The following is a 26,442-nucleotide window of genomic DNA, read 5'->3' as shown; positions in this document are numbered from 1 at the left end:
CATCCAGAAGACAGGCTTCTCATATTATCTCAGCACATACCAAGGATTCATCTTCTTTGGTACCGTTGAACTGCATCAGACAAGACTTACCGGAACAGTCTATACCATCATTACCAACTGTGGAGCCTGGCTTCAACTCCACCCCGCGCCACAGCAATTTAGAAATTCCAAAGCCTTACTTGTCTCAGATATGTCTGAGCCTCCATTGCTAATGGGTACCTATCAGTACCACTTGATTCTCCAGCACACCATGACTTTGGCAGAGCTCCTCCTTTAGATGAAAAGGAATTCCCATCCGATTCTCAAATCTCAGTGCAGGATTCCCCTGCTCACCAATGAAAGGAGCTTCCACCTGACACTTTTAGGGAAAGAGAGGAACTACAAAACAGTGCTCCTCCTTGCTAGTTCCAGCAGCATTGGATACCACCTTCTGTATCTCATGGACCTCCTCAGTGGCCAGACTGGGATCCTTGGGCTGCATATTGACAACAGTTTTCATGAGCCCCTAGTTTTTCTCCTACTTCAGCTATCCCTCTTCCATTACCGCAAGTTAAAGAATTGTTTGAGGAGCAGGAGGCCAGAGTAGATAAGGAGGCTACTCTGCAAATGAATATCTCCTCATCTTTTCCAGATGAGACTGTCAAGCCTCCCCTGCCTTCAAGATTTAGTAAAATATATTGCGGACTCCTTACAGATCCCCTTAGAGGAGGTCAAAGAGTTGCAGTGGAAGTTACCAGATATTCTACAGTGGTGATCCTCATCTAGAATTGCCTTACCTGTCAGTGAGGCCCTGTGGGATCCTGCCAAGACCATTTAGCAGACCCCAGCAACAATATCACCAACATGCAAGCATGCTGACAAAAAAAAAAAATTGTGTGGTCTATTCAAGAACTCTGACTTTTTATTTTCCCATCCTTCATGTAACTCCCTTGTTGTAGAAGTGGTGACTGAACGTGGCAGACAGCACCCCATCAAATCCACACCTTAGGATTAAAACTAAAAATGTCTTGATCTGTTCGGCCGTAAGACCTACTCATCTGTTACAATTCAGTTTAGGATTGCACATTACCAGACTCTTATGATGAAATATGATGACAGAAATTATTCTAGGTTTACCACCTTTGAGTGCCTTCCGCCTGAATACTGCGAGCAATTCCAGTCCATTATTAATGAACATCAGCTACTAGCTAGGAGCTTATTCCAAGCCTTGTTGGACACAGTTGACACTGCAGCTTGTACTGTTTCATTAGCAGTGCTCATGCATCAGGCACCCTGGTTCTAGCTTTCTGGGTTCTAAAGGGAGGTCCAAAATATGGTTGGGGACCTTCCCTTTGATGGAATAAGCTTCTTTGCTGAATCCACCGATTAATCCTTACGTGCCTGAAGGATTCCAGAGCCATCTTGAGATCCCTTGGGATTTATACACGGTAGTGAGGCAGTGTGGCCTCCCTCTGACCCAGAGCGGGAGGAACTGGGCTTTGTGCACAAGTGGGCGGAGCCAAGCCTGCCTCGCCCCTCCCACCGGAAGTGGATAACAGGAATGGGAAGTATAAAAGGCGGAGCCTCTGGCTCAGTTGCAGCCAGAATGCCGAGGGAGACAGACATGTCCTATTCACCCCCGGCTGCTGACTCTGCTACCCAGCCCAGTGAGTCCCTTCCCGCCAGGGAACCTGTGCCTACTGCAGACCTACCAGGACTGCTGCTGGCCACCCACCCGGAGCAGATGGAAGATGTCTCTTGGTTGCAGGTGCACCCGAAGGGGAGGGGAGGAGAAGAAGTGGCCCAGGAACAGCCGACTTCAGTGTGGCTGTAGCGCTGCCGGAAGCATGGCCAGCGTGTTGCAGCTGGATTCCCCGCTGACCCAGTGGCGGATCGCTCCGCCGCTGTTAGGGCCCTGGGAGTAGGGTGGGCCCGGGCTCCACCGGCCACCCCACCTCTGGGTGGCCGCCTCCCCTCGCCAGGTGCAGAGGCCTGCATTTGTCAATCGTCCGCTAGAGCTAGGACACTGACCCCTGGGTTTCTGCTCTGTCCCTGCACCAAGGGCCCAGAGCTAATTGACTCCTGGGGTTTTTCTCTGCCCCAGCTTAAAGGGCTAAGAGCTTAATTGACTGTTGTGTCTGCTCTGGCCCCTGCAAAAAGGGCCCAGAAACAGACTAAGGTGTTTGCCTGGCTTCTGCTTAAAGGGTCAAGAGGCTATAAACAATTGGCTGCTCAGCCCTGTTAGACCAGGCTGGACACTAATGCCTAATGCTAATTCCCCTGATACTAGGCGTTGGTCCCGATGGCGTGGTGAGGCACTGTGGCCTCCCTCCAACCCAAAGGGAGAGGGACTACCACCACACCACTACATATACCTACATGTAAAGAAACATTCAAACAGCACAAAGATCCTGTCCCGTTCAATTTTCAGGATTTCAAAGTCACACAGAGCTGTCCAGAAAGAAGCCATGGTTTCAGAGAAAGATCTGTCTGTCACTCAACCATCTTTGTCATAAAAATGACAGTTTTGATGGATTGGTTGAGAGCCTGGAACCACCCCACATCACCAAGCTGCAACTACACCATTCTACCCCTCCCCCCCCCACACACACCTTTGTAGACTGTTGCTCCCATTTTCAACTTGTGTGGGAGAAGATTACATCTGACATTATAAAATCATGTTACTCCATCCTTCCCCCTTCTCATGTCCCTTTTCAGCCACCCTTCTCATGAGCACTTGCTGAGACAGGAAATTTACTTCTTTCTAGGCATAGGAGCCATAGAACCCGTTCTAGCTCAGCACAGAGAGAAGGAGTTTACTCCAAGTATTTTTTTCATCCCAAAGGCAGGCAAGAGATAGAGATCGATTCTAGATTTAAGACTCCTAAACAACTTGGTGAAAAAACAAAAATTCAGAATAGTGACTCTCACTGCTATAATTCCATCACTGGCATTAGCCAATTGTATCTCGACCTTCAGGACATGTACTTTCATGTCACAACATCCTTCTCACGAGAGATTCCTTTGGTTTCTGGTAAGTCTGCCCAAGAAGCATGTCCTCACATTAAGCTCCTAGAGTTGAGGGCAGTCAGAAATGCTTCTGTTCACTTCCTTCCATTAATCAGGGGTAAATCAATAGAATTCATGATAGACAAAATAATCTGCATGTTCTACGTCAATCATCAGGGTGCGTAGGTAAGATCCCCTTTCCTTTGTGCTGAAGCACAGTAAAGCTATGGAACTAATATATAGCCAATCACATCCAATTACCTTCCAGGCCTATAGAACATGGATGATCTCAGTAATCACTTCTTCCAAGATTATGAATGGGGAGTTGGACTCATGAACTCTCAATCACATTTTTCTGACCTGGTGATTTCCAGAAGTGGACCTCTTTGTCGCCGCCACCACTAACAGAAAGTGCAAACAATTTTGCCTGAAAGAAGGGTTGGGGTCTCTCACTCTGGGAGATGCTTTCCTTGTTCTGTGGACGAGGGACCTTCTTTATGCATTCTCTCCAATGCCTTTGGTATTGAAGGTGATAAAGAAGATCAAGCAAGACAAAGCCAAGATAAAAGGGCATTACACTTTCTTACACCTCTTATATTCATTTAGATAGAATATATGGGCCATAACCCACCTACTGTCCAACATTTCAACAGTTTTAAGCAAGGTTCGGAGTTTGGTATAGGGAGACCTCAGCCTGCTTAGTACCATGGCAAACCCTTTAAAAACATTTTTTAAAGATACAGACGATAAAGAAAAACAGTTGAAGCATTGTAAACTATTAAATAAGGATTTCATTTTAACAACATCCTTTGATCCCTTTCCCTTTAGATGGAGACAGGTTTTAGAATAAAAAACCCTTGTTTGACAGTCTTTTAGACGGTATTAAAGAGTAATACTGTCCTTTTTTGAAGAAAAAAGTAATAGTTAAGATGGGCTGGAGCTGTCGTTCCTGTTTTCTTAAAATCGGATTCTTTTTCCTAGAAGACAAAAATAAGACACACATAAAATAAAAGAGAAAAGAATAGCAAAGATAGAAAATGCAGCTTTTGTCTCACTTATAATCTCACTGCTGGAGAAACACTGGCAGAGCACACAGTTTTACCAGGATTCTAAGACCTGTCAAATTTGTACCAGCATCAGGCTGTTTAGGGCATCACTTTTAATTTCCTCTTTATGGTCACAAGTTTACAGCAGTGTTGCAAAATATACAATCTTGGTCAGCTAAGCCAGACTCTTATTGGACAGAAGTAAAAAGGAGAGCAACAGGAAAGAGAAGAAATGAGATGAGTAAGAAAAAGGACACGGGGGGTGGGGGGGGTGTAGAGGTAGGGGGAGATGATAGATGGCAGTCTCACATTCCAGGTGGTATTTCTGCCTTCTTTGCCAATTGATTTTTCAATTAGATGGAAATAATATACTAGAAATCTCCCTTTCATGAACATGTTTAAAAGTGGTGTTACTAATTTGTATTTCCACAGGGACTGTGTTCAATGCAGAGCTTTCAAAAAGGGAGAAAAGAAGGACACATGTTCTCAGGGTTGTAAGAATTTCAGCATGACACTAGTGGAAAGTCGAGAAAAGTTACCACAGCCTGGCCAGGCTGATCCACTGACTCACTGTAAAGAGAAGGATGTTGATGACTGCTGGTTCTACTTCACATACTCAGTCAATGCAAACAATGACGCCATTGTCCATGTAGTGGAGACACCAGGTACAAACCCCTTATTGCATGTTTCCTTCACCTTTGTGACCAACTCTCTGTTGTTCCTTCTGTACCCAACACAGTTACATTGACTGACCTTTCTGAACCTTCAGACTGTATCCAGAAGTAGTATCCCCGCTCCCTCCTCTGAAACTAGGGCTGCTTGAGACTGGTTTTTCTGTCTCAAATATTGACACTGTTTACAGACTCCTACACTGACTGAAACAGATTTGCTCACATGACTTGGTGTATGTTGTATTTAAAGTTTTTTTTCTTCCTGTTGACATACTTTAATCGTGTTTCTATAATGTCTTTTAATCAAGTCCTAAATACATTGATACAAATCTTTCTGATTTAGCTCAGGTTTGAAACATGTTACAGGTTAAAACAAAAAACACACAATTAAGTAAAATGTCACATTATATGTCCAGCTTTGTACAGAATAGCAAAAACCTCCTTTGTTTATGCTTGATTATTTCTCTTCTCAGTCCTTGCTTTACTCAGACGACTTACCTTCAAGGAATTAATCCATAATACTCAGACTTCCTGGAGGTGGTTCTATCAAATATCTACTGGCAGAGGAAAAATTGATTCAACTGTGGTTTGATCAATGGTTTGTTATTTTCTGGGAAATTGGCTAGTTTAGATCAGTGTGCAGATGGCTTACTCTCTAATCAAGCTAACATCTCTTCTGAAAAGGACTTTTGCTTCCAACCATAGTAGTGGTTTCCTGACTGAGTTAGTGACTTAATATAAAATATACCTTTTATTAATTGTACACGATAGGTAGAAAGTTATGTCTCATTCTGCAGGATTATACGAATTGATAAGTGGACAAGATCGATCGTCTGCTTAGTTCAGTGGCCAACACCCGCTGTTTCAGGCATAAATGTGTTAATGCCCATAATGCACATATTTGTACAATGATGCAGCTTTGAATGACATACCTTCCTCATTCCAGCTGGTGAAATTTATGCCCTGAAGTACGAGATTTGTTTATCTGGGTTTTTTTATTTAATTTTAAATGTTATTTCTGTTTTATGGGAAATTGATGCAGATATTTGCAATAATCTATCTGATCAGTGAAGGCCAGATTTTGCCCTAGTTGTACTAGTTTAGTATGATGTCGACCCAGAGAGCTGTATATGTTTTGCTTAGTACAGCATTTTAAAGATTCATGGAATAGCTTCTCTACGTCATGAATGTTGTATGGAAACTTGCATTAACTCACTATTTTTTGGTAATGTTCCCAAAATTTCATCTTTTACGGTTGAAATTTTCCATGGTGAGGAGCATAATTTTTATACGTTAAAGAGAGCTGTTTGCAAACTCAGCTGACTGAATTTAAAAGCCAACAGTCACTTAGCATGTTTGATTTTAAAAATTGAATTAGTGAGTGACATTTCTCTGTTGAACATGTCATTTGACATGAAATGGAGGAAGGGCCATGCACAGCCTATAGCTGTTACTACAAAATATCTGACCTGGCCATTGAAGGCTCACATGAGTTCCCCTCACCTAGATGGGGAGCAAAAGGGATCATAGGGGATCAGGAGAGAATAGGGAAAGGAAGAGGAGGAGAGGCAGTCTATCACTCTGTGCTAGGTGCTGTGCCCATGTATAATGAAGGGAATCCTCCTCCCAAAGGGTTTACAATCTCAGTAGAATGTTCATTTGTCTCAGCTGACTTTCAAAATTTTGTGAAGTTCATTAATAGATTTTCTCATTTTATTTCCTTTAAAAAAAAGTAATATTGGTTAATAATGTTAGCATTCTGTAGGAATCTCAGCCCAATCAATAGGAGCAGGACTCAAAATCAGTGTCCCTTGGGGTGATTCGATACAGTAACTATTCACCTTGACAGATTCCAGCAGTTTACTTGGGGCTTGATCTTGCACAAGTAAAGTTAATGGGAGTTTTTCCATTGACTAGAAGGGGAGCAGGATCAATCCTTTAGTTTAGGTGACTATTCAGAATTCTGTATTTTGCAAAATAGGTAACTTTTTTACAAGAGTGCTGGTTACCCTTGCCTTGCCTTCTCCATATAATAACTTCCTTTGTTTGGTTTTAGTTAATTTTACAAGTATCATTTTTGTTCTGCAATTATTCATCCTAATGAATGAAAATGTCAATCATTTTTGCATCTCCTAGTTCAACAAAGCACTGGATTTCCATGTTGGAAAAAGTCTTGTAAAAATCTGTTAAATCTGATCCCTCTGCCTCAGGGGATCATGCTATTACAATTTGGCTTTGTATAAATATTGTAACAAGGCCACACTTTTTCTATAAAGCGAGGGGTATTTTGGGACTATCTGGTTAATCCATATTACACTCATAAAGTCAGTTTTCCCCCTGTCTTGTTATGTTCACAATTCATAATCAGCTTGTTCAAAAGTAGTCTAGAAGTCTAATCTTAAGGCTTCAAGTGCTATGAAATTCTTAGCTCTGTGTGGTCTTAAAAGCTGATTTGGTCAGTAAAAGTCATTTCTCCATGGCATCAAAACTTGCTTTCTCACTATGTGTGTGTCTCAAAACTAGAATAAGAATCTTTGTAGATCTCAGTAGCTCTAATTTAGATTATTATTCACAGATGCATTTTAAATGTGAGAAATCATTGCTCTTGACAAGTTGGATGCTCTGAATATTGCACAGTATAATTTAAATTCTTCAGCAATTGTGCTTCTTTTACATTGTGCTAAAACTGTACTGTTATTATTCTATTCCCCAGAATGCCCCACTGGCCCGGATATCATTCCCATTGTAGCTGGTGTGGTTGCTGGAATTGTTCTGATTGGTCTTGCTTTATTACTGATTTGGAAACTACTTATGATCATTCATGACAGAAGAGAATTTGCTAAATTTGAAAAGGAGAAGATGAATGCGAAGTGGGACACAGTGAGTCATGAACCTTAAATTCAGTAAAGCTACTGTTGTTACGGAAAGTACAAAAGGTGTTGCTTGTATGCCCCAAATATTTCAAGGTGCTCCTCTATAGGATTAAAAACTGGAATACAAAAAACCTTTGTTCAGAGTTGGTCTTGAACATATCTTGTACCATACTGTAAAGAGCGATGAATTGTAAAAGAACATCTTTTGCCTAGGATGTATAACCTGACTAGATAAGCCACCATGTACTCAAAGGTTTAGGTTTTGAGTTCTAACTACTTAAATAATTTTGGCCAAGCTTGTAGAAAAGGAAACAGACTGAAGTGATAGCGCTAGACTAGCCCAACTTTGTTACTGTGACATCCGAGTATCACACCCTGTCTGTGCAACAAATTGTTACCTCAGATAATCAGACAGCTTCCATTAAAAGTTGATGGCAGTTGCATTTACAAAGTGTAGAAGAGCAAAAAGCATCCTCCTTGTTTGAGTGCTTACACATGTTCATTCCACTGTAGGTGTATGCGCACCCTGAGCACACTCACCAGAAATTTTTCCTTCAGTGGTACTCATTGGGGCAGCTGAGCATCCTCTGGCGCTGTGTGCTCATAGCACCGTATAAAGGGCCGAGTTGACCCTGCACACCCTCAGTTTCTTCTTGCCAACTCTGACGATCGCTGGAACTCTTCTCCTTGCTACGGCAGACTTTCTCAGTAGAACGTCTGTACAGTCTTGTTTGGGGATAAAGTGCAGTTATGTCCTCACTTTAGCTTCCTCCCAAAGGTGGTTTCCCAATTTCATAGCAATCAGGCAATCTTTTTACCAGTTTTTTACCCAAAACCACATGCAAACAGCGAATAACAGCGGCTTCATTCATTGGACATAAGATGTGTCCTAGCATTCTATGTAGAAAGGACCAAACCATTTCGTAAATCCACCCAACTGTTCATAGCAATAGCTGACAGGATAAAAGATCTCCCCATCTCTATGCAGAGAATTTCTTCTTGGATCACATCATGCATTCTCAGGTGCATTATGAGCAGGTGGGTGTTCCGCCATCAGTTATCCTGACTGTCCACTCCATGAGAGCATACACATCTTCAGCGGCATTACCAGCACAGATTCCTGTTCAGGACATTTGTAGAGCAGTGACTTGGTCATCAGTACATACGTTCTCTGCTCATTATGCCATCACTCAACAGTCTAGGTATGATTCCAGATTAAGTTAAGCTGTTTTGCAGTCAGCATGTCCATAAACTTTAATCCCACCTCCTATGCAACTGCTTGAGAGTCACCTACAGTGGAATGGACATGTGCAAGCATGTGAAGCAGAAAAAAGTGATTTCTTACCTTTCCTGGACTGTTGTTCTTCAAGATATGTTGCACGTGTTCATTCAGACTCGCCTTCCTACCCCTCTACATCAGAGTTGGCCGGCAAGAAGGAACTGAGGGGGCGTGGAGTAGGCTGGACCCTTTATACCAGCACTATGAGTGTATGGCATCAGAGGGTGCCCAAGCCACCCCGACAGGAACAACTGAAGGGAACATTTCCACTGACTATGCTCAGGGCATGCACACACCTACAGTCGAATGACATGTGCAACACATCTCAAAGAACAAGATATGGAAAGATAAGTAACCAGGTCCTTGTTTTTTGTTTTTGCAAGGAGACCTTAAATATATATACTCATTAAGGTCTGTGGGGAGGTCAGTAATGGTTGAACATCGAACCTCCGTACTGATGTACAGAAATCTTGTGGGACTCAACACCCACGCATCCTTATAAGCAGAGTTATGCTTTGGTTATTCCCTTAGAAGGGCTTTATCCTTGTTTATTGATCTGCCGAGGGTTTTTCAGATTTGTATTAGAGTTCTACTACTAAATAATTTTAAAAGAAAATTACTAACATAATTTTCCTTTACATACAGCATGACCTTTCCTTTTTTTTATGGTAGTTGAGAATGTTATTTTCTTTTGTTCTGTTGAATTATTCGACATTGACCATTTCTTTTACTTCAGCAAGAAAATCCAATATACAAGAGTCCTATTAATAATTTCAAGAATCCAAACTATGGACGTAAAGCTGGTCTCTAAGTCTCAGTTTGTATTTTCTTTTCAATTTCTTCTTTTTCTTTGCATGTCACTTTTAACTCTTTTGAGACTCAGTGTCATTGCCAATTAATCACAGTTTGAGCCTTATTCTGTTGAACTGCTGCTGCTTCAGTTCTGAAATTGTACAGAGTGGAGCTTGAAAATCTTTAATCTGTATTAACAGCAACATTGCTTATTTATTAATATCAGTAGTACTTGCTTGAGAACTGAATTTATATGTGAAGTTGAAGAACAGTATTTTATATAAAGGAAAATAGAACAACAATTTAGATTGGTGGTGGAGGAAGGAGAATCTCTTTGGGCTTTTCTACAGTAGGGGTTTTTTGACTGTTAGTTAACTCAAGGTAGTTTTTTAGGGACTGTCCAGACTAGCCTTTACGGTTTATCTGGGATACAATTGTTTGTGGCTTTACTGGAACAAACTTTTGGGGAGCATCCAGACTAGCTTTTACAAATGTATTAATTACCTCAGTTAATGGGCAGTCAGTTAGCTCAAGGTAAAAAACAAAAAAACCCTGTCTAAACATACCCTTGAAATGTGAAATATGTTCATTAATAATTTCATGATTAGATATGCAACCCATTCCTAATTTTCCCATCACAACTGGCAATGTCATAATCCTTTGTCTCTCGGGTGTCGTCTTTGGCAGGGGTCGGCAACCTTCAGCACATGGCCCATCAGGGTAATCCACTGGTGGGTCGCAAGACATTTTGTTTACGTTGACCGTCCACAGGTACAGCCTCCCGCAGCTCCCAGTGGCTGCAATTTGCCGTTCCTGGCCAATGGGAGCCGTGGGAAGCAGCGGGCCACAGGGACGTGCTGACCGCCGCTTCCCGCAGCTCCCATTGGCTGGGAACAGTGAACCGGGGCCACTGGGAGCTGCGGGGGGCTGTGCCTGCGGACAGTCAATGTAAACAAAATGTCTCACGGCCCGCCAGCGGATTACCCTGATGGGCCGCATGCCGAAGGTTGCAGACCCCTGATCTATGGGAATGAGGGAAGGTCATTTTCTTCCATAGCCAACTGTTAGTCTCCTTCTGCCTCCCTTTCTCTCCTGAAACTATGGCTGAACACTCCAACCTTCTATCTTAAATTGTTGGCTTCAGCTCTGTGCTGCTGACTGCCCCTGCTCCGCTGTTATAACAGCCACCAGCCATGAGGCAGTGAAGCAGGAGCTGCATCCGTCAGTTTGGCTCAGCATTAAGCCCATCACAAGGAAATTGTATTCTGAGATTCTTAGCTGGTAGTAGCTTCGATCTTCTCTCCTCCCATGTCAAATACTGAGGAGAAAGGCAGAAGGCAGTGAATGGCATCAGCCCAAAGATCTTATTTCTTCAACCCTAAAGCACAAGAAGCAGGGACAGTGACAGCCAAATGCTGATGTAGAGGTCAGGAAGCCAGAGAGGATGGGCTGTCTAAGGGAGATTAGAAGGAAGGCTTCTTAAGTGAGATTGCTCTCCTCCTTCCCCAGGGTCTCCAAAGAGGGGGATGAGAATAGAGAGGACAGGTAGGGAAACAGATGACAGGAGAAGGTTGGGGGTGGGGGTGAGAAAGATGGAAAATCTTGCAGGGGGGAAACAGAAGAGGGGGCTAATAAAGAAAATGGAAAAGGAAGAATTTGTCCATCACAATAGAATCTAAGTGCTGCACCTATTATTTCAAAGTGGTGGGGTTTTTTTGTCAGGCAAGGCCCTGGACCCATAACTTGATTTTCTCTTAGCTGGTCCCTTCTCATTTTTATGTGGTTATACCCTGATATTATCATTAACTACTCATTCTCTCCCAGTTTTTCCTTTATATCTCCAAAATTCTTCCATTCTAACCATAAAAAACCTTTCCCAAGCCCTGATTATTTCTTCTCAACTATTGTAATCCTGTTTTCCTAAACTCTCGCCTCATGAAACACACACTTTTTTCAATCTATCCTAGCTGTAAAAATCATTTACCTTGTCCCTCATTCTGAACCATATCCAGCTCCGTTTCCAGTCCCTTCACAGGTTTCCTGACATTTCCTGAATGATGTTTTAAGTTCCTTGTCCTCCCTTCTAAGACTCTACACAATCCAGCTCTTGCCTACTTCTTTGTCATTCCTTTCCCCTTTTGTTGTGCACAAGCCAAACATCTAACTACCCCCTTGTTCCATGCCTCATTCCATGCATCTCTGTATGGCTGGATCCCTCTTGGCCCTGCCATGCCTTTTTCTGATTTCTTTCAAAAGACTACTACTCTTTAGTTTTCTCCTCAAGCAGGTGGTAAGAACCAAGATGAAAGTATCTTCACTCTTTTTTTTAAAAGAAGTAAAATAAAAGTCTTGGTTGGCAGATCTCAGATGGTACTAAATGTCATCATTCAGTTTTATGGCTTGGGTCATTTCTCCCTCCTCCTTCCCCCTCCCCCCTCTTTGTTGATGAGTCGTCTGTGTATATTTTACATTCTTTGAGGCAGAGGCCTTGTATTTCTACCAGCTTATTTTGGCTTGCTGGGGCTAAACAAATGATGATATTCTAAAAAAAAGTTTTTTTAACTTCTAAAGAACAGAGACTTTATTGCAAATTTTAAACCATAAGTGTGTCTTAAATCTCGAGTAAGCTGCTGAAAGTTCTGTTAACTTCTTTTATTACATTTAGCTTATCTGCAATCATGTCTATTGTGAGCAACTTGATTAGTTAGACAGACATCTAGGGTATAAAAAATGCACTGAAAATGTTCATCTCCCAAGCAATTCAGAAAACTTTGACATAGCCTTCCTGTTGTTACCTAAGAGACCTATGGGGTTTTTCTAGATTGGCTTCTGCCTTTTTGCTGCTTTATTTGGCATGAGGAGGCTTGGTTTTTTAAAGTTAACTTTTTGTCTTTTTCTTAACTTTAGAAATATCAGGAATGTCAAGGTCTTCTCTGGCTTTGCTGGATGGCCTCAGCCCTATTGCTGTGAATCTGTTCAGAGCGGGAGTCGAGGGTGCCATGGATAGACTGAGTGGGTTTTCGGGAAGGAAATGGAATGTAGAGAACCTCCCCAGTAATGGATGCTTCACTCGAGGTCACAGTAGCAGCAGGCTTCAATCAATAACTTTTAATTCATGCACATCGTAGTGGTTCCTCTCAAACACTTTGGAGAAGAGCCATATACTGTTGCCATGGAAGGGAAGCTGGCTGCTGTGTCACCACAGGAAGAAGCCACTTCACTCTACTCCTAGGGTTTCCTTCTAGCAGGGCCCTGCGACACCTTCTTCACTGTGATGCTCAATTTAGATCTGTGCCAGTGAATAGCATCCTACATTATCCAAGGGGTTAACTCCTGTCTAGCCTTCCAGCCATGCTTGGTGTGTCTCCTCCTTTCTGTATCCTCTGAAAAAGGGATATGTCTTTTTTGGGAGGGCTGCAGTTTCCAACATTGAAACTGGGCAGGGGATCCACATAATGGTGTTGTTCAAAAAGACCTGATGATATTTGTGAAATGGAGTAGATAGTGAGAACCAGTTCTTGAGCAAATGTCAAAAGATTCTAGAGATAAGTTTTCCACTGTAACTTGGGTCGTAACTCAAACTAACTGCACATATCTTGCATATAGTTTTTGTGATTAGATGTTTTGTGATTTGTTTAAATTGAAACAATACATCAATGGAGAAAAAAGTAGTAAGAAGGCCAATGAAACATACTGTATACAGCAAGATACTTAAACAGTAATCTAGAATGCTACACACTGTGTAATGTAGCAGAGAGAATATTGTTGCAGGAACTGTAATTATATATCTTGTTTCAGAGTAACAGCCGTGTTAGTCTGTCTTTGCAAAAAGAAAAGGAGTAATTGTGGCACCTTAGAGACTAACCAATTTATTTGAGCATGAGCTTTCGTGAGCTACAGCTCACTTCATCGGATGCATACCGTGGAAACTGCAGTAGACATTATATACACACAGAGACCATGAAACAATACCCCCTCCCACCCCACTGTCCTGCTGGTAATAGCTTATCTAAAGTGATCATGGCCCAACTTGATGATAAATAAATTGGTTAGTCTCTAAGGTGCCACAATTACTCCTTTTCTTTTTATATATCTTGTGAGCTTTAAATGATCTATCCTAGGTTTTCTATATCGTCTTGATATCTAAGAGGTAGTTAATAGTTTCTTGCATGAACTACAAACCAGTAAAATGCTTAAAACAATACTGTTCAGAGGGTATGAATGGAAAAATTACTTATAGTTATCTGCAGTGTTTGTCCTAGGACATTTGAGAGACAAAGTGGATGAGGTAATACCTTTCATTGGACCAACTTCTGTTGGCGAGAGAGGCAAGCTTTCAAGCTTCACAAAGCTCCTCTTCAGGTCACCATGTGAAAGCCCAAAAGCTTATCTCTTTCACCAACAGTGAAAGATGCAGTGAACGATATTACCTCACTCACCTTGTTTCACTTATACAGCTATGGCATTTGCAATTTCCTTTTAAGATTTTTAAGCAAAATGGTTGTGAATCCACAAAGATACTTAAGGATTGCAATGCTGGGCATCATAGCACCTAGATCTAACACTGGAATGCGTTACCTAGGGAGGTGGTAGAATCTCCTTCCTTAGAGGTTTTTAAGGTCAGGCTTGACAAAGCCCTGGCTGGGATGATTTAACTGGGAATTGGTCCTGCTTCGAGCAGGGGGTTGGACTAGATGACCTTCTGGGGTCCCTTCCAACCCTGATATTCTATGATTCTATAGAAAATCTCAGGAACAACACTGAGATTCACACAGCAGGCTCCCTATACAATGTGAATGCGGGGAGAGAGACATCTAAGAATGCGATCCACAAAAGCAAACATATTAGGCAGGGATATTAAGCGTATTAAGCTAACAAATGGCAGGTGCCAACTGGGGAAGGGGCACTAAGTCCCACCCCCTCTTAGAGATAGGTGCTTAAGTCTAGGCTGCAGGGAGGATTTTAAATGCCTTCTTAGCACGGCTACCAGTTTGGGCTTCACGTGCAACTTAAGCCGCCAAATGCCTGTCTTCCACTGGTTCGTGAATCACTCTGGGGCTTAGGTGGGAGATAAGTGTCCAGATGCTTACAGGGAGGCAGCAGTGCACATAATCAGATGCAGAAACGTAAGCACCCAGGGAAACTTTAACCTGAAAAATTTAGGTGCTGAGTGAGTTTAGGCACCGATAGATTTGACAGGAGTTTTGTGGATTGCAGTGGAGCTAAAACTAGGATTTGGGCACCTAAGTCTGGAATGTAGGTGCCCAAATCTTTCCATGGATCCCTCCCAATGTGTTAGAGTTTTAATGAGAATATTTTTGACATAATTTGACTTAAATATATGGGGACAAGTTAATGCTAAAAAGTTCTATTTTAGCCAGCCAGCCAGAATACATGTGGGAGCTAGACTAATACAGTGTTAAATTTGTAAAGTTTCTTAATGTTTTAGTCTTAATGTATTAAAGATTCTATAATTTAACAAACTTAAATTAATGAGGCAGATATGAATCTGAATTATATGCATTTTTTTAATAATAGAGTATTTATAAATAGAAAGCAAAAGCTATCCTTATATAATCCTGCTAATCCTTGTATAAAAGGAGCACGATTAGTGTGTTAGATATACCTAGATCATTTTTTCTCAAACTTTTGTATTGGTGACCCCTTGTACACAGCAAGCCTCTGAGTGTGACCCCGTTTATAAATTAAAAACACTTTTTATATTTAACATTACAATAAATGCTGGAGGCGAAGCAGGGGTTGGGGGTGGAGTCTGATCTCCATGCAATAACCTTGCGACCCCCTGAGGGGTCATGACCCCCAGTTTGAGAACCCCTGGCCTAGATAGTGTTTCAACAGGTGTAGTGGCTATTAACAAGGAAACTAGACCAAAGCCTCAATCTTGCACTAAAAAATATGGCCAGTTCCCTACATCTGCATGCAGCCCTTTTTGAAGCCATTGGGGGCTCTGCGACATCACAGGGGTCTGCCAGTCCAGTCCCGTTTGAAATGGGACTACATGATCAGTACGGAACTTATATTGCACTTTTAGCATGAGCAAGTTAGTGCATGGCACTCTGGTGCACTCTAGAATTTACACCCCACCTGGTGCACACTAATGCACCATGTAGATAAGCCCTAAGAGTTCTTGGTCTCAAATGAAGTGTAATTAGTTCTACTGTATGAATACGGTGTGAACAGCTAATGTTTCCAGAATCATTTCAGTTAAACTGCGCATGACATTTAGTGGGCATGTGATAGAAATGGTTTATCTGCTAAATTTGCATGTTAAATGTGTGCTCATTTTGATTTACACTATCTTATAAATGAAATATATATCTTCCTTAAATAAAAACTACAATACACTTATCTCAGAAGGTAAGATATTCTGTGAAACGCCATTGCTAAGAGGTTAATAATGGAAAATAATCTTTCATATCTTAGTTATCAGTCAAAATTCAGCACAGATTGGTAATAACCAATGTGAAATGAGTTTGGTCTAGTGAACAACTGTCCACTACTACATTGTTAGTCTTAGTAGAGAGGCTACAGATCAAATGGGTCACAAGAGACTGAATTATTCGCACATTCCTAGGAGTGGTTACTCCAGCTCAGATTTGAGACATCCAGGTTGGGTAGCATGAGGAAGTTTGTGTTATTGTTGCCTATTATGTACTTAATAGAGGACATCAGTCTCTCACTGGCACTGCACGTAAACACTAAATTCATACAAATGTAAGAAAAGCACAGATATTCTCTGACTTTTTTCCCCTATGATTGGTCATGTGCTAAATTAAGGCGTTTATAAACTTCAGAGCTTCTGATCTGTATTTTCACAGCATTGTATTTAATATATATCAGCTGATCATCTATTTCCAGAAGATAAATGTGGACTGAATATGAATTAGACCCTGGGAACTCTAGAGTTCTAATCCCAGCTCTTACACTGATTCCTACTGTGGCCTGCTGCAAGTCATTTAACCTGTTTGCCTCCGTTTTCGTATTTGTAAAGAGGAGATAATGCTTGCTTACCTCCCTGTGGAGTGTTGAGGGTGACTTATCTGTAAAGTGTTTAGAAGATTTAAAAAGCTACATAAGGGCAAAGTTAAAATATTTATATTGCCTAAACAGCTTGAGGTTTTCTCTCCTTACTAAGGATTATTTGCATATCAAAATTGTTTGCCAGAGTCTGATATGAATGGAGACAGCTGCAAGACTTGCTTTGTTGTGTGCAAGTGCATCACTGTTATTGAAGTGTGTATGTGTTATCCCCCTACTCCATGTAGTATACACACACTGTACTATAGCCTTCCTTTGTTTAGTTAAATAAATATGAACCCAGACTTCTAGAAATCAATAAAATGACTTGGTCTTTATTGTACTAAGGTCCACAGATCCATTACAATGGGTTCTTCAGCTCTTTTAGTCACTGGCAGCAATGGAATGCCCCAACCCCTGAATTTTCTTCCAATTTTATCACTTCCACAGTATCTTAGCCAGACCTCTCTGCTGTAGAGCTTTTTATTTCAAATTTCCATCTAACAGTTTGGCTGGCTAATGTCACAGGGCTGCATTTGCCTTTTGCAGAAATTACCCCTCAGCTCCACTTCAGCTTCTGAAGTGTTTGCAGCAGCTGGTATTTCTGTGGGTTTTGGGAGAGAGCTAGGACAGAAAAGGCCAGAAGCAAAAGAAAGGGTCTATATTTCCTGCTTTTACTGCCTATTAGGTGTCTCGTTGAGGAGCTCAGTCAACTCTGTTGGCAGTAAGCAGTTCCTCCCTCAGCCCAGACCAGGTGGGGTCACCAAGGGCCCCCCTTCCAGAGGCAGGAAAGGAGCCAGATAGGATTGGAGACACTAACTCTACTGGGAAGGATGCAGAGAGCATCTCAGCAGCCCAATTCAAGTTGCATGGCCAGCAAAGGAGGCAGGCACGATTAGAAAATTTAGCTCCCAGGCAAGGCGCTTCCTCTCTCCATGAGACATTGTGGTCTGGAAGCCCTTGAAGACAAATAATGTGTCTTATCGTGAGTTGGCCAGTAACCTCAGTGGAGAGTAAGTGGCTGCAGGGGATGAAGTGGACCATTTAGGGAATTCCACAATGAAGTTTAGTGAAATGGATATCTAAGGCTTTGCAGGTATTTCTGTGGGGACCAAAGTACCAATGAGCTTGGTTCAAAGTGTCTTGGTGTGGACATAGAGTTCACATGAATCCATACAGGCCTGAATTTTGGCCTTCATACAGGGTCAGTAGAAAAAGTGGGAGGCTGCAAAGGAGGGCTTACAATGACCAAAGTGTGCTACCAGTGGGATATCATGATAAAGATGTAGCATCTCAAAGCGGGGTGAGGCCCTCAGAGATACATACATGCACCTGTTGAAACATGTTACTCCATTATGTTAAGAGTGGTGCAAACACTTGAGATGTGGTCCCCAGCAAGGGGTCCTCCTTAGAGGTGGATCAAACAAGGGAGATCAGATCTCTGTGAACTGCCATGCTGAGAAAATTACTAGCTTTGAGGAGGTGTGCTCTCTCAGCAGTTGGCTCTTTGCCCTCCTGGTATTACTCTCCTTTTTGCAATAAGGTGTCGGCCTTCCCATTTTGAGACCCAGGCAGGTAGGTGATGGTTAACTCGAACTGAGAGAAAAACAGGACCCACCTTAGCTGCTTTTGGTTTGAAGCTTGGGCCTTGCAGAGATGCTTGAGGTTCTTATCATCTTTGAATACCTGTCCAGGTGGCCAAGCCCTCTCAAGGTGGTGGCATCTCTCCTTGGACATGGTTTTAATTGCAGGCAGATACTTATCTAATGTTGTCATTTCTTTCTGCTGGGGTGAGCTTGGGGAAGTAAAAAGCACAAGGGTGCAAGCCTTGCTGGGGTCTGGGCTTCTGCGAGAGTACTGCCCTGATGGCTACAGGCAGGTTGGGTTGGAGTGCACCAGGATGGGGCCATTGTGAAGGTGGACTTGAGCTTGATGAAGGTATGGTAGGCTTCTGGTGACAAAGTGAACCAGACAATCTTATGTAGGAGTTAGGGGAGCTATTTTTCCTGAGAAGTCAGAAATAAATTGCTGATAAAAATTGACACAGCCCAGTAAGTGTTGTAATTCACAGGGATTCTGGGTAGCTGACCAGTCACAGGTTGCTGCTTTTTTGAATCTGAACACACCCTGGGAAGATGACATAGCCCAAAAATTTGATGGAGGACTGGTCAAAGAGGCATTTTTCCAGATTGGCATGCAAACCATGCTTCCACAGCAGATCAGATGTGGCAACAGTATTGTTCTTGGTTCTCTGAGAACAGTAGGATATCACTGATATAAATGACGACATACTGTTCCCCTGTGTCCCTGAACACACAATTCATAAAGTGTTGGAAAGTTCCAGGGGCATTGGTTAGGCCAAGTGGCATAACTAAATATTCAAATTATCTGTATCAAGTATGAAAGATTGTTTTCCACTCATCCCTGACTTTTATGCACTACTTTGTAAGCTCCCTGATGGTCTAGCTTCATGAGGATTGTGGTTGTTCACACACAATCTAGAAATTCCAGGACAAAGAGGCAGAGAATACCGGTTGCAGATTTAGGGCTCAGTAGTCCCTGCAAATGCACAGTGCCTCATCTTTCATACAAAAAGGACTAGAGCCCCTGCTGGGGAGGAAGAATAACAGATGAAGCCCTTCTTGAGATTTTCTTGGATATAGATGCATAGTGCTTCCAGACTGTGGTTTGGATATAGTGTATATTTGTCCATACAGGGCCTTCACCCAAAGCTGCAAGTCTGTGGGACAGTTCTAGGCCTCCTGTAGGGGACAGGAGGGACGTGGGGTTTTTTTCTCAAAAATGTTAGTGTGTTCCTGGTATTTCTTGGGGAGGTGGGATTTTGGGCTCAAGGCAATTTCTTTCTCATTAGCCCCCGCTGTTTTTCCTTGGGTAGTAATATCTGTTCCAGGGGAACAGGCATTGGCTAACATGGAGGTTGCAGGCCTGCTTTTTGGCAATAATCGGAAGAAAAGTCAATGCTCTTCTCTCGTCAGGAGATATGCGGGTAACGCTACTCCAAACAAAACACAGTATTCCAAGTATTATTGGGAAGTACTGAGAGCTGATCACATTGAAGTATAGTAACATGCGATGCTCTCCCACTCTGGCCTCTAAGGGAATGTCTACACTGCAGTTAAAACCCTGTGGCTGGCCCAGGCTAGCTGACTCAGGCTAAAAACCCTGCAAGTGGGGAGGATCCCAGAGCCCAGGCTTCAGCCTGAGCTAAAATGTCTACACTGAAATTAAACAGCCCCTTTAGCCCGAGTCCTGTGAACCTAAGTTAGCTGGCACACGCTAGCTGCAGGTTTTTAATCGCAGTGTAGACCTATCATAAGAGAACAATTTCCTGGGTTACTGGATCAGATGACAGGGGTGACCCATCAACTGTTTCTACCGGGTCTGATTAAGATTTGGGCCAAAGAGGAATTTGTAGGTTCTGGGCAGCCATTGCATCTATAAAACTATCAATGGCATGAGAGTTGACCAGGGCTAACTGCAGGGGAATCAACTTCAATCCTCCTAGGACACATAAGTGCAGTGTTTCAGAGTAGCAGCCATGTTAGTCTGTATCTACAAAAAGAAAAGGAGTACTTGTGGCACCTTAGAGACTAACAAATTTATTTGCGCATAAGCTTTCATGCAGTGCAGGCATAAGTGCAGTGGTACCTGTAGGTGTGGTGAGGCTCCATGCAGTTTAGGTTTGGTTCTCTTTAAAGGTGGGGGAACTAGCTTAGGTCTTGGTGCTTGGTGACACCCAGGCTGTACCCCCTTACTGGGCCTGGGCCGGTCCATTTCCTGATTTCAGTCTGGATGGACAGGAATTGAGGGAATGTTCCGATATTCTGCAGTAGAAACAGGGGTTAAGTTGCCAGTGGTATTCCTTTTCCTCCAGGGTCAAACATTTGGAACCCAGATCCACTTGCATCAGTTCCTGGCTTGATTCTAAAGATCTGGATGCAGTGGGGGAGGGGGGTGGCATTGGACCCCCTTTCTCTCTTCCTTCCACTCACACAGCGAGGTGTCAATACAAAAGACAAGATCAATGAAGGCGCTGAGTCAGGTGGGCTCTCTACATGAGCTAGCTCATCTTTTACCTCTTCACTGCACTGGAACTGGTTCAGATATGTTCCAACGAGAATCTAGCTTTGTCATTTGTTCCAACATCAAGGATAATCAGTGGATTCTTTCCTGCTCCCATTAGTATGCTCTTCAGCCTCCTGTCCACATCTCATAGCTTAGCTCCCGGAAGACAGCACACCCTTCTGTTCTCCAAACTTTGTCACCTGGGAACAAAGTCAGTCAGAGCTACAAATGCTCAGTAACTGAAATTCAGACAACTTTTATTTGAGCCTAAATTCAAGCATTCCAGTTCAAAAAATGTTGAGTGAAATGCTCCCCCCAACTCCTTCACCAGTATGTCATGAGATCGAAGATGTAGAGCCTTCGCCTGATCATTCAGCCTGCAGATGAGCATGTGTGGTTCATAAATTATAAGGGAACCAAGTGGCATATCCTAACATGAGAACAGCCATATTGGGTCAGACCAATGGCCCATCTAGCCCAGTATCCTGTCTTCCGACAGTAGCCAATGCCAGGTGCTTCAGAGGGAAAGAACAGAATAGGTAATCATTGAGTGACCCTAAAGTAGAGATCTGTCCTAACACTTTAGCGTTTATTAGCTAAGCATGCCTTTTACTAAAGTTGATAGAGAAAATCTTGCTGTTCAGACAATTTAAGCTAGTATTTACTTACAGCATCTGGAAACACTACAGATCAATGGGTAATATGTTAAAATATGTCTTTTGTTTGCAAAGTTGGCATAAATGCAATGCTTGTTGTGTGTACTTTTAATACTAATGTAAACATTTCTCTTTTTTTTTTTTAGGGTGAAAATCCTATTTACAAGAGTGCAGTGACAACTGTGGTCAATCCTAAATATGAGGGAAAATGAACACTACTTGTATTACTTCACAACACTGTATGCAACGTAGCAATTTTTGTAGTCACAGTAAGATAGATTTAGGGCAATTCTGCAGTGATTTTACTAACTCATTACATGTAGGTTTGTTTCCTATGCAGGTTTTAAAAATGTACAATATGTAATTTTTTTTTTCCAAATAAAATAATCAGTGCCAGGGGACTGACAGAAAACTTGAGACTGCATAGCCTAATCAGCTAAGGTCACATGGTGCCTTTTTGACCTTTTCCTTACTGTGCTGTTCAAATGTAGGTCTTCTGTGGGAAGTGTACGATACTGCTGTGATGTGACTGGGAGGGAAACGGTGAAATCAATCAGTATGAGGGCTCTGCCTAGCCACTGAGTATTAAAAATTAAGTTTTAGCTTTACAGGGTTATCAGGGCTTGAGTTTGCAGACATAGTTAAAATGTTAACTAAATATTTCCTTGCAAACTCGCACATTTTTTTTTAAAGTTAATCAATGACTGGGTAGCTGTTAGATATATCTGATTAGAAACAGTAAGATGAATAGGATGGAAACAAACGGTGTAAAAGGCTGTGAAAAGTGTCTGCATAGCTAATATTAAATTGTCAAGTGCCAGGTTATGGACAAATTGAAGGGGTTAGGAAGAAAATTTTAGGAAGGAAAAGCTTTAAAATTTGTGCCATTTTTCAAGAAGTTGCTGCTTAGTATCTTGCATATTTTTTCTTTGTAAATTCAAGCCCTGGCCGGCCTGCAGTACCATGAAGCACTCACCAGGACATCCTCTAAATACATGAGGGCCTTAATTCATATAGTGTCCTTTATGGTAATGTTTCCTTGCTTTAAAGCGTGATGCCTTGTCACCTTTCTAATCTTTTAATGTATTTGGTTGCAATTTTTGTAATATTTTTCTATTAGCACAACTTTATTTTCTTTTGCAGTCTTGGCTGTACATTTGCCTTTACCCTGTAGCTGAGATTGCATAGTTTGTACTGTGACATGACTGTCACTGTCAGGTTTCATTTTTGACATGTGCCATGTATATTTGCCTGTGAACATTAAGATTGCATCTGTTCCAAATTGGTTATGTTGTTTTAAGTGCCTTTTTATTTTAACAGATGTTCACTTTTTACAGTGCTATTACTGAAGTTATTTATTAATTAAAAGTACCTAAAAACACCTAAACCTCATCTTGCCTTTCTACAATGGGGATGTTAATACTGTTCAAGCAACCTGTACAATCTTTATAATGTACAAAATTGTATCAAAGTTAGGGTTCCTCAAAGATTATTTTTTTAAAAAATTCTTAAATCTAGCTGCCTACAATAGTCAATTTTAGAGTTTAGGGAGGAGGAAGAGAGGTTATATTTATACCAAATATGCTCTTTGGACCAAGTATCAGGAAAGTGAGTTAATTATACAAAAGTAAACTCAAAATTATTTGTTCAAACGTAAAAAGAATAGAATTCTTACACTGTGCACAAAATGAAAGTTGGTTTTGTGTAACCAGAGTTCTTTGAGGTGACTCTGCATACTCCCACTTATGGGTATTGCACCGCCTGGTGCTACCTAACCCTGTAACCTTTTCCAGGTTGTGCCCATGTGCCCCCTCTCCTCACTGTTTCTGAACTTTTTGAGGGAGAGGCTATGTAAGGGTGTACTGTGCCCTCTACTGCCTCAATTCTTCCCTCTTGCCTCTGCTGTCCCAGAGAAGCCATAATGGGACTGTGAAGAAGAGCAAAATGTGGATGGGAAGCACGACTATGTAGAGTCATTTTGAAGAACTCCAGTTACAGATGAAGCAAGTAACCTTCACTACTTCTTTGAGAGGGTCTGCATAGTTCCACTTATCAGTATTTTGACAAGCAGTGCAGAAAACTCAGGAGGTGGAAACAGTGCTTTAATTTAATAATAATTCAAGCATTGCTCTGCCTCATTTGGCATCTGCTCTTGAAGCCAAATCTAGACCATAATGTTTAGTGAATGGATTTACTGACTTGGGAGTAGCAGTCTTGTAAATTTGTAAAATAGGAACATATTAAGTGCTGCTACAGCTCTAGTATGAGGACATACAATAGTAGGCACAGAAATATCTGCTAACTTGTAACGTTCAGTGATATATTGTTTAACCCATCTAGAATAGTCTGAGCAGACACACTATGACTAGAGCCCTGTGCGGATACAAAACATGTATCTCTGCAATCCACAATCATGGTCTGCGGATATCTGCATATTTGCAGGGCTCTAACTATGACCCCACATTATTCTTAGCATAAAAAACAACCTACATGATTTTGTAAAACTCTTAGTTCTATGTAAATAATAAGTAAGCTCCCTTCCAGTATCTAAAGCGTGTAACATATTCCCCTCTATGTGGCTTAGGAAAAAATATTGGTAAACTAATTGTCTGATTGTAAGAAACTCAGATACTTTATTTGGTAAAAACCTGGGGGATCAAGTCTAAGAACACACTCATTACAGCATGCAGTTCACCCTTCTGGATGATAGTATAGCAATAATGAATACAGTTTTAATAGATAAATAAAATAAGGAACATTCCACCAAGGTTTCAAACAGTGGTTTCATAAACATAGATAAGACCTGAGAAAGATCCCAAGAGGGAACTGGATCCCTCAAAGGATACGTTAGGTACCCCCTTCATAATCTTTTAACTGCATCATCCACAAACAACAATCAATCACTGCCAAAAAAAAAAATGGTAAGCTGAGATAGCTGCCAAGTGAACTTTAAGAGGAACTAGATAACTCTTGAAATTTTAAGTAAGTTAAATACTCCAAAATGTAGAAGCTGAAACTGGAAAATCGAAGCAACACTTTCTAGTAGACAGCTTTCTAAAATGGAGCAGTCTATTCTGCACTAAGAAGGAACTGGACTGTTCAAGATTAGTCCAAGTCCAATAGCTTAGGCAGTCAAATGAAGAGACTGAGGGACCTGCCTTGCTATTGTGGCAAGAGATCTGGAGACAGAAATGCATGCAAACTCTGTGTGACAGCTGAAGCAGGTCCAGATACTACTGCTGTCTTGGCCAAGCTGGGACAGTCAGTATCATTCTTGCCCTGTCCTGATTAATCTTCTTCACCATTTTCTGAATTAATTGAAATGGAGGGAAAGCCCCTTTTCCACTGCACAAGGATGGTGTCTGAGATGGACTGACTGCCCTTCCTGCTCATGAACAGAAGAGACTACGCTTTTTATTGACTCTTGTTGCAAATAGGTTTACAGCAGGCCAACCACAACTGAAGATGCCTTTTGCTACATAGAATCATAGAATATCAGGGTTGGAAGGGACCCCAGAAGGTCATCTAGTCCAACCCCCTGCTCGAAGCAGGACCAATTCCCAGTTAAACTTGACCTTTGAAGGACCACTCATGCCTCTGAAAATTGTCCCTGCTGAAATGATCTGCTAGCACATTGCTCTCCCCTGTCAAATGCAAGCTCACCAGCTAGACCTTGTGAAGAATGCACCATAATTCCATAATCTGACCACTTCAGCATATAAATGGAAAGAATGAACACCCCCCAGTCTTTGTTCACATAATATGTAGTGATTGTGTTGTCTGCTGCTACCTGAATAAATCTTTCCCTCTACATAAGGAAGGAAAGATCTGAGCATCAAAAGAGTGGCTCTTGACACCAACATATGTATATGCAAGCTCATTTCCTGAAAAGCCTTTTGGCTTCTGATTATGATATGGCCTAAATGCACACCCCATCCTTGTTGGATGAATCTGAAGTTATTGTGACCGATGGTGAAAGGGGAATTGAACAGGATGCCTCTGAGAACATTTGGTCTGTCCATCTATCATCTCAACAAATTGAGGACATTCTGAGGCATGGCAACTGTCACAGGGCAAGCGCGCCCCATCCCTTTTGGGTTGGGGTCATGGTAGTTATTTCCCCGTGGCTGAGTCTATACGATCCCCCCCTTGCCTCAGGATAGCGTGGCCTAGGGGTAAAAGTCAATATGGCTGCCCTTTCTCAGGGCTTTGTGGCCCCATGGTCAGAGTCAGTACAACTGCCCTCCCCCTCAGGGCTGCATGTCCCGTTGGTCAGAATCAGTATGGCTGCCTTGTTCAACAGGGCTGTGTGGCCTCGCAGAGAATCGGGGTAGTAGGCTGCCAGCTAGGGGTGGGTGGCAGCTGAGTAGGAGGACCCAGGCCCACCCTGCTCCACTGGGTCCCAGCTCAGGGCCCTAGCAGTGGCAGGAGCACTCACCACTGGGTCGGTGGGGCATCCATCTGAAACACGATGATGCCACCCAGCACACTGACTAAGTCCCCCCTGAACTACTTCCTACCCTATCCCTGGTGTGGTAGTCCTGGTGTCTCCAAGGTCCATAGGCTCCTCAGCCTGTGTAGCTGTCAACATCTCCATTGGCCCTTGGGTGTCCACAGGAGCTTGGGCATTCACCTGCATCTCAGTGTCTCTGGCCTCTGCTGTCTGGTGCCTCAACAGTTCCCGGACTGGAGCCTGCAGCAGGCATCCTCCTTCATCAGCAGTCAGCCCCAAATGAGTTGGGCTGCTCCCTTTTATACTGGTCTCCAGACAGAGCATGTCCAGCAGGCCCAAGGGGGCATAGCCTCCTCAGCCAAGAGAGCAGAGTTGACCCTTGCCGTACCAGTGTGGGCAAGCACGCCTTGTCACAGCAACAAACATTTGAAGACTGTGACTTGAGACATCTGCATCAGCCTCATTCTGAGATGAGTAAATGGAGTTACATAAGTTGTAGCTGCCATCAAACTCATGAGATCCTGGAAGAGGCCCTCTTTCTGGGTTTGGCAGGTTCGCCT

The 26,442-nt window shown here is 42.3% G+C and overlaps 1 protein-coding gene across 1 annotated transcript in view; it reads left to right on the top strand.

Annotated features, from left to right (window-relative positions):
* The window catches only part of ITGB1 (integrin subunit beta 1), a 74,933-nt gene extending 52,117 nt beyond the window's left edge, over window positions 1-22,816 (top strand). Inside the window, exons 14-16 of the mRNA XM_084620898.1 lie at window positions 4,467-4,699; window positions 7,419-7,585; window positions 21,576-22,816. Of these exons, the coding sequence (XP_084477024.1) occupies window positions 4,467-4,699; window positions 7,419-7,585; window positions 21,576-21,641 (466 nt within the window). The 3' untranslated portion in view covers window positions 21,642-22,816. The remainder of the gene's footprint in view (window positions 1-4,466; window positions 4,700-7,418; window positions 7,586-21,575) is intronic.
* The last annotated feature ends 3,626 nt before the right edge of the window (window positions 22,817-26,442 follow it).

The sequence above is a fragment of the Lepidochelys olivacea genome (genome assembly GCF_965140295.1).
Source record: "Lepidochelys olivacea isolate rLepOli2 genome assembly, chromosome: 2".
Lineage (NCBI taxonomy): Eukaryota > Metazoa > Chordata > Testudines > Cheloniidae > Lepidochelys > Lepidochelys olivacea.
Note: the sequence above shows the minus strand (reverse complement) of the source record. Positions and strands in the feature narration are given on the sequence as shown.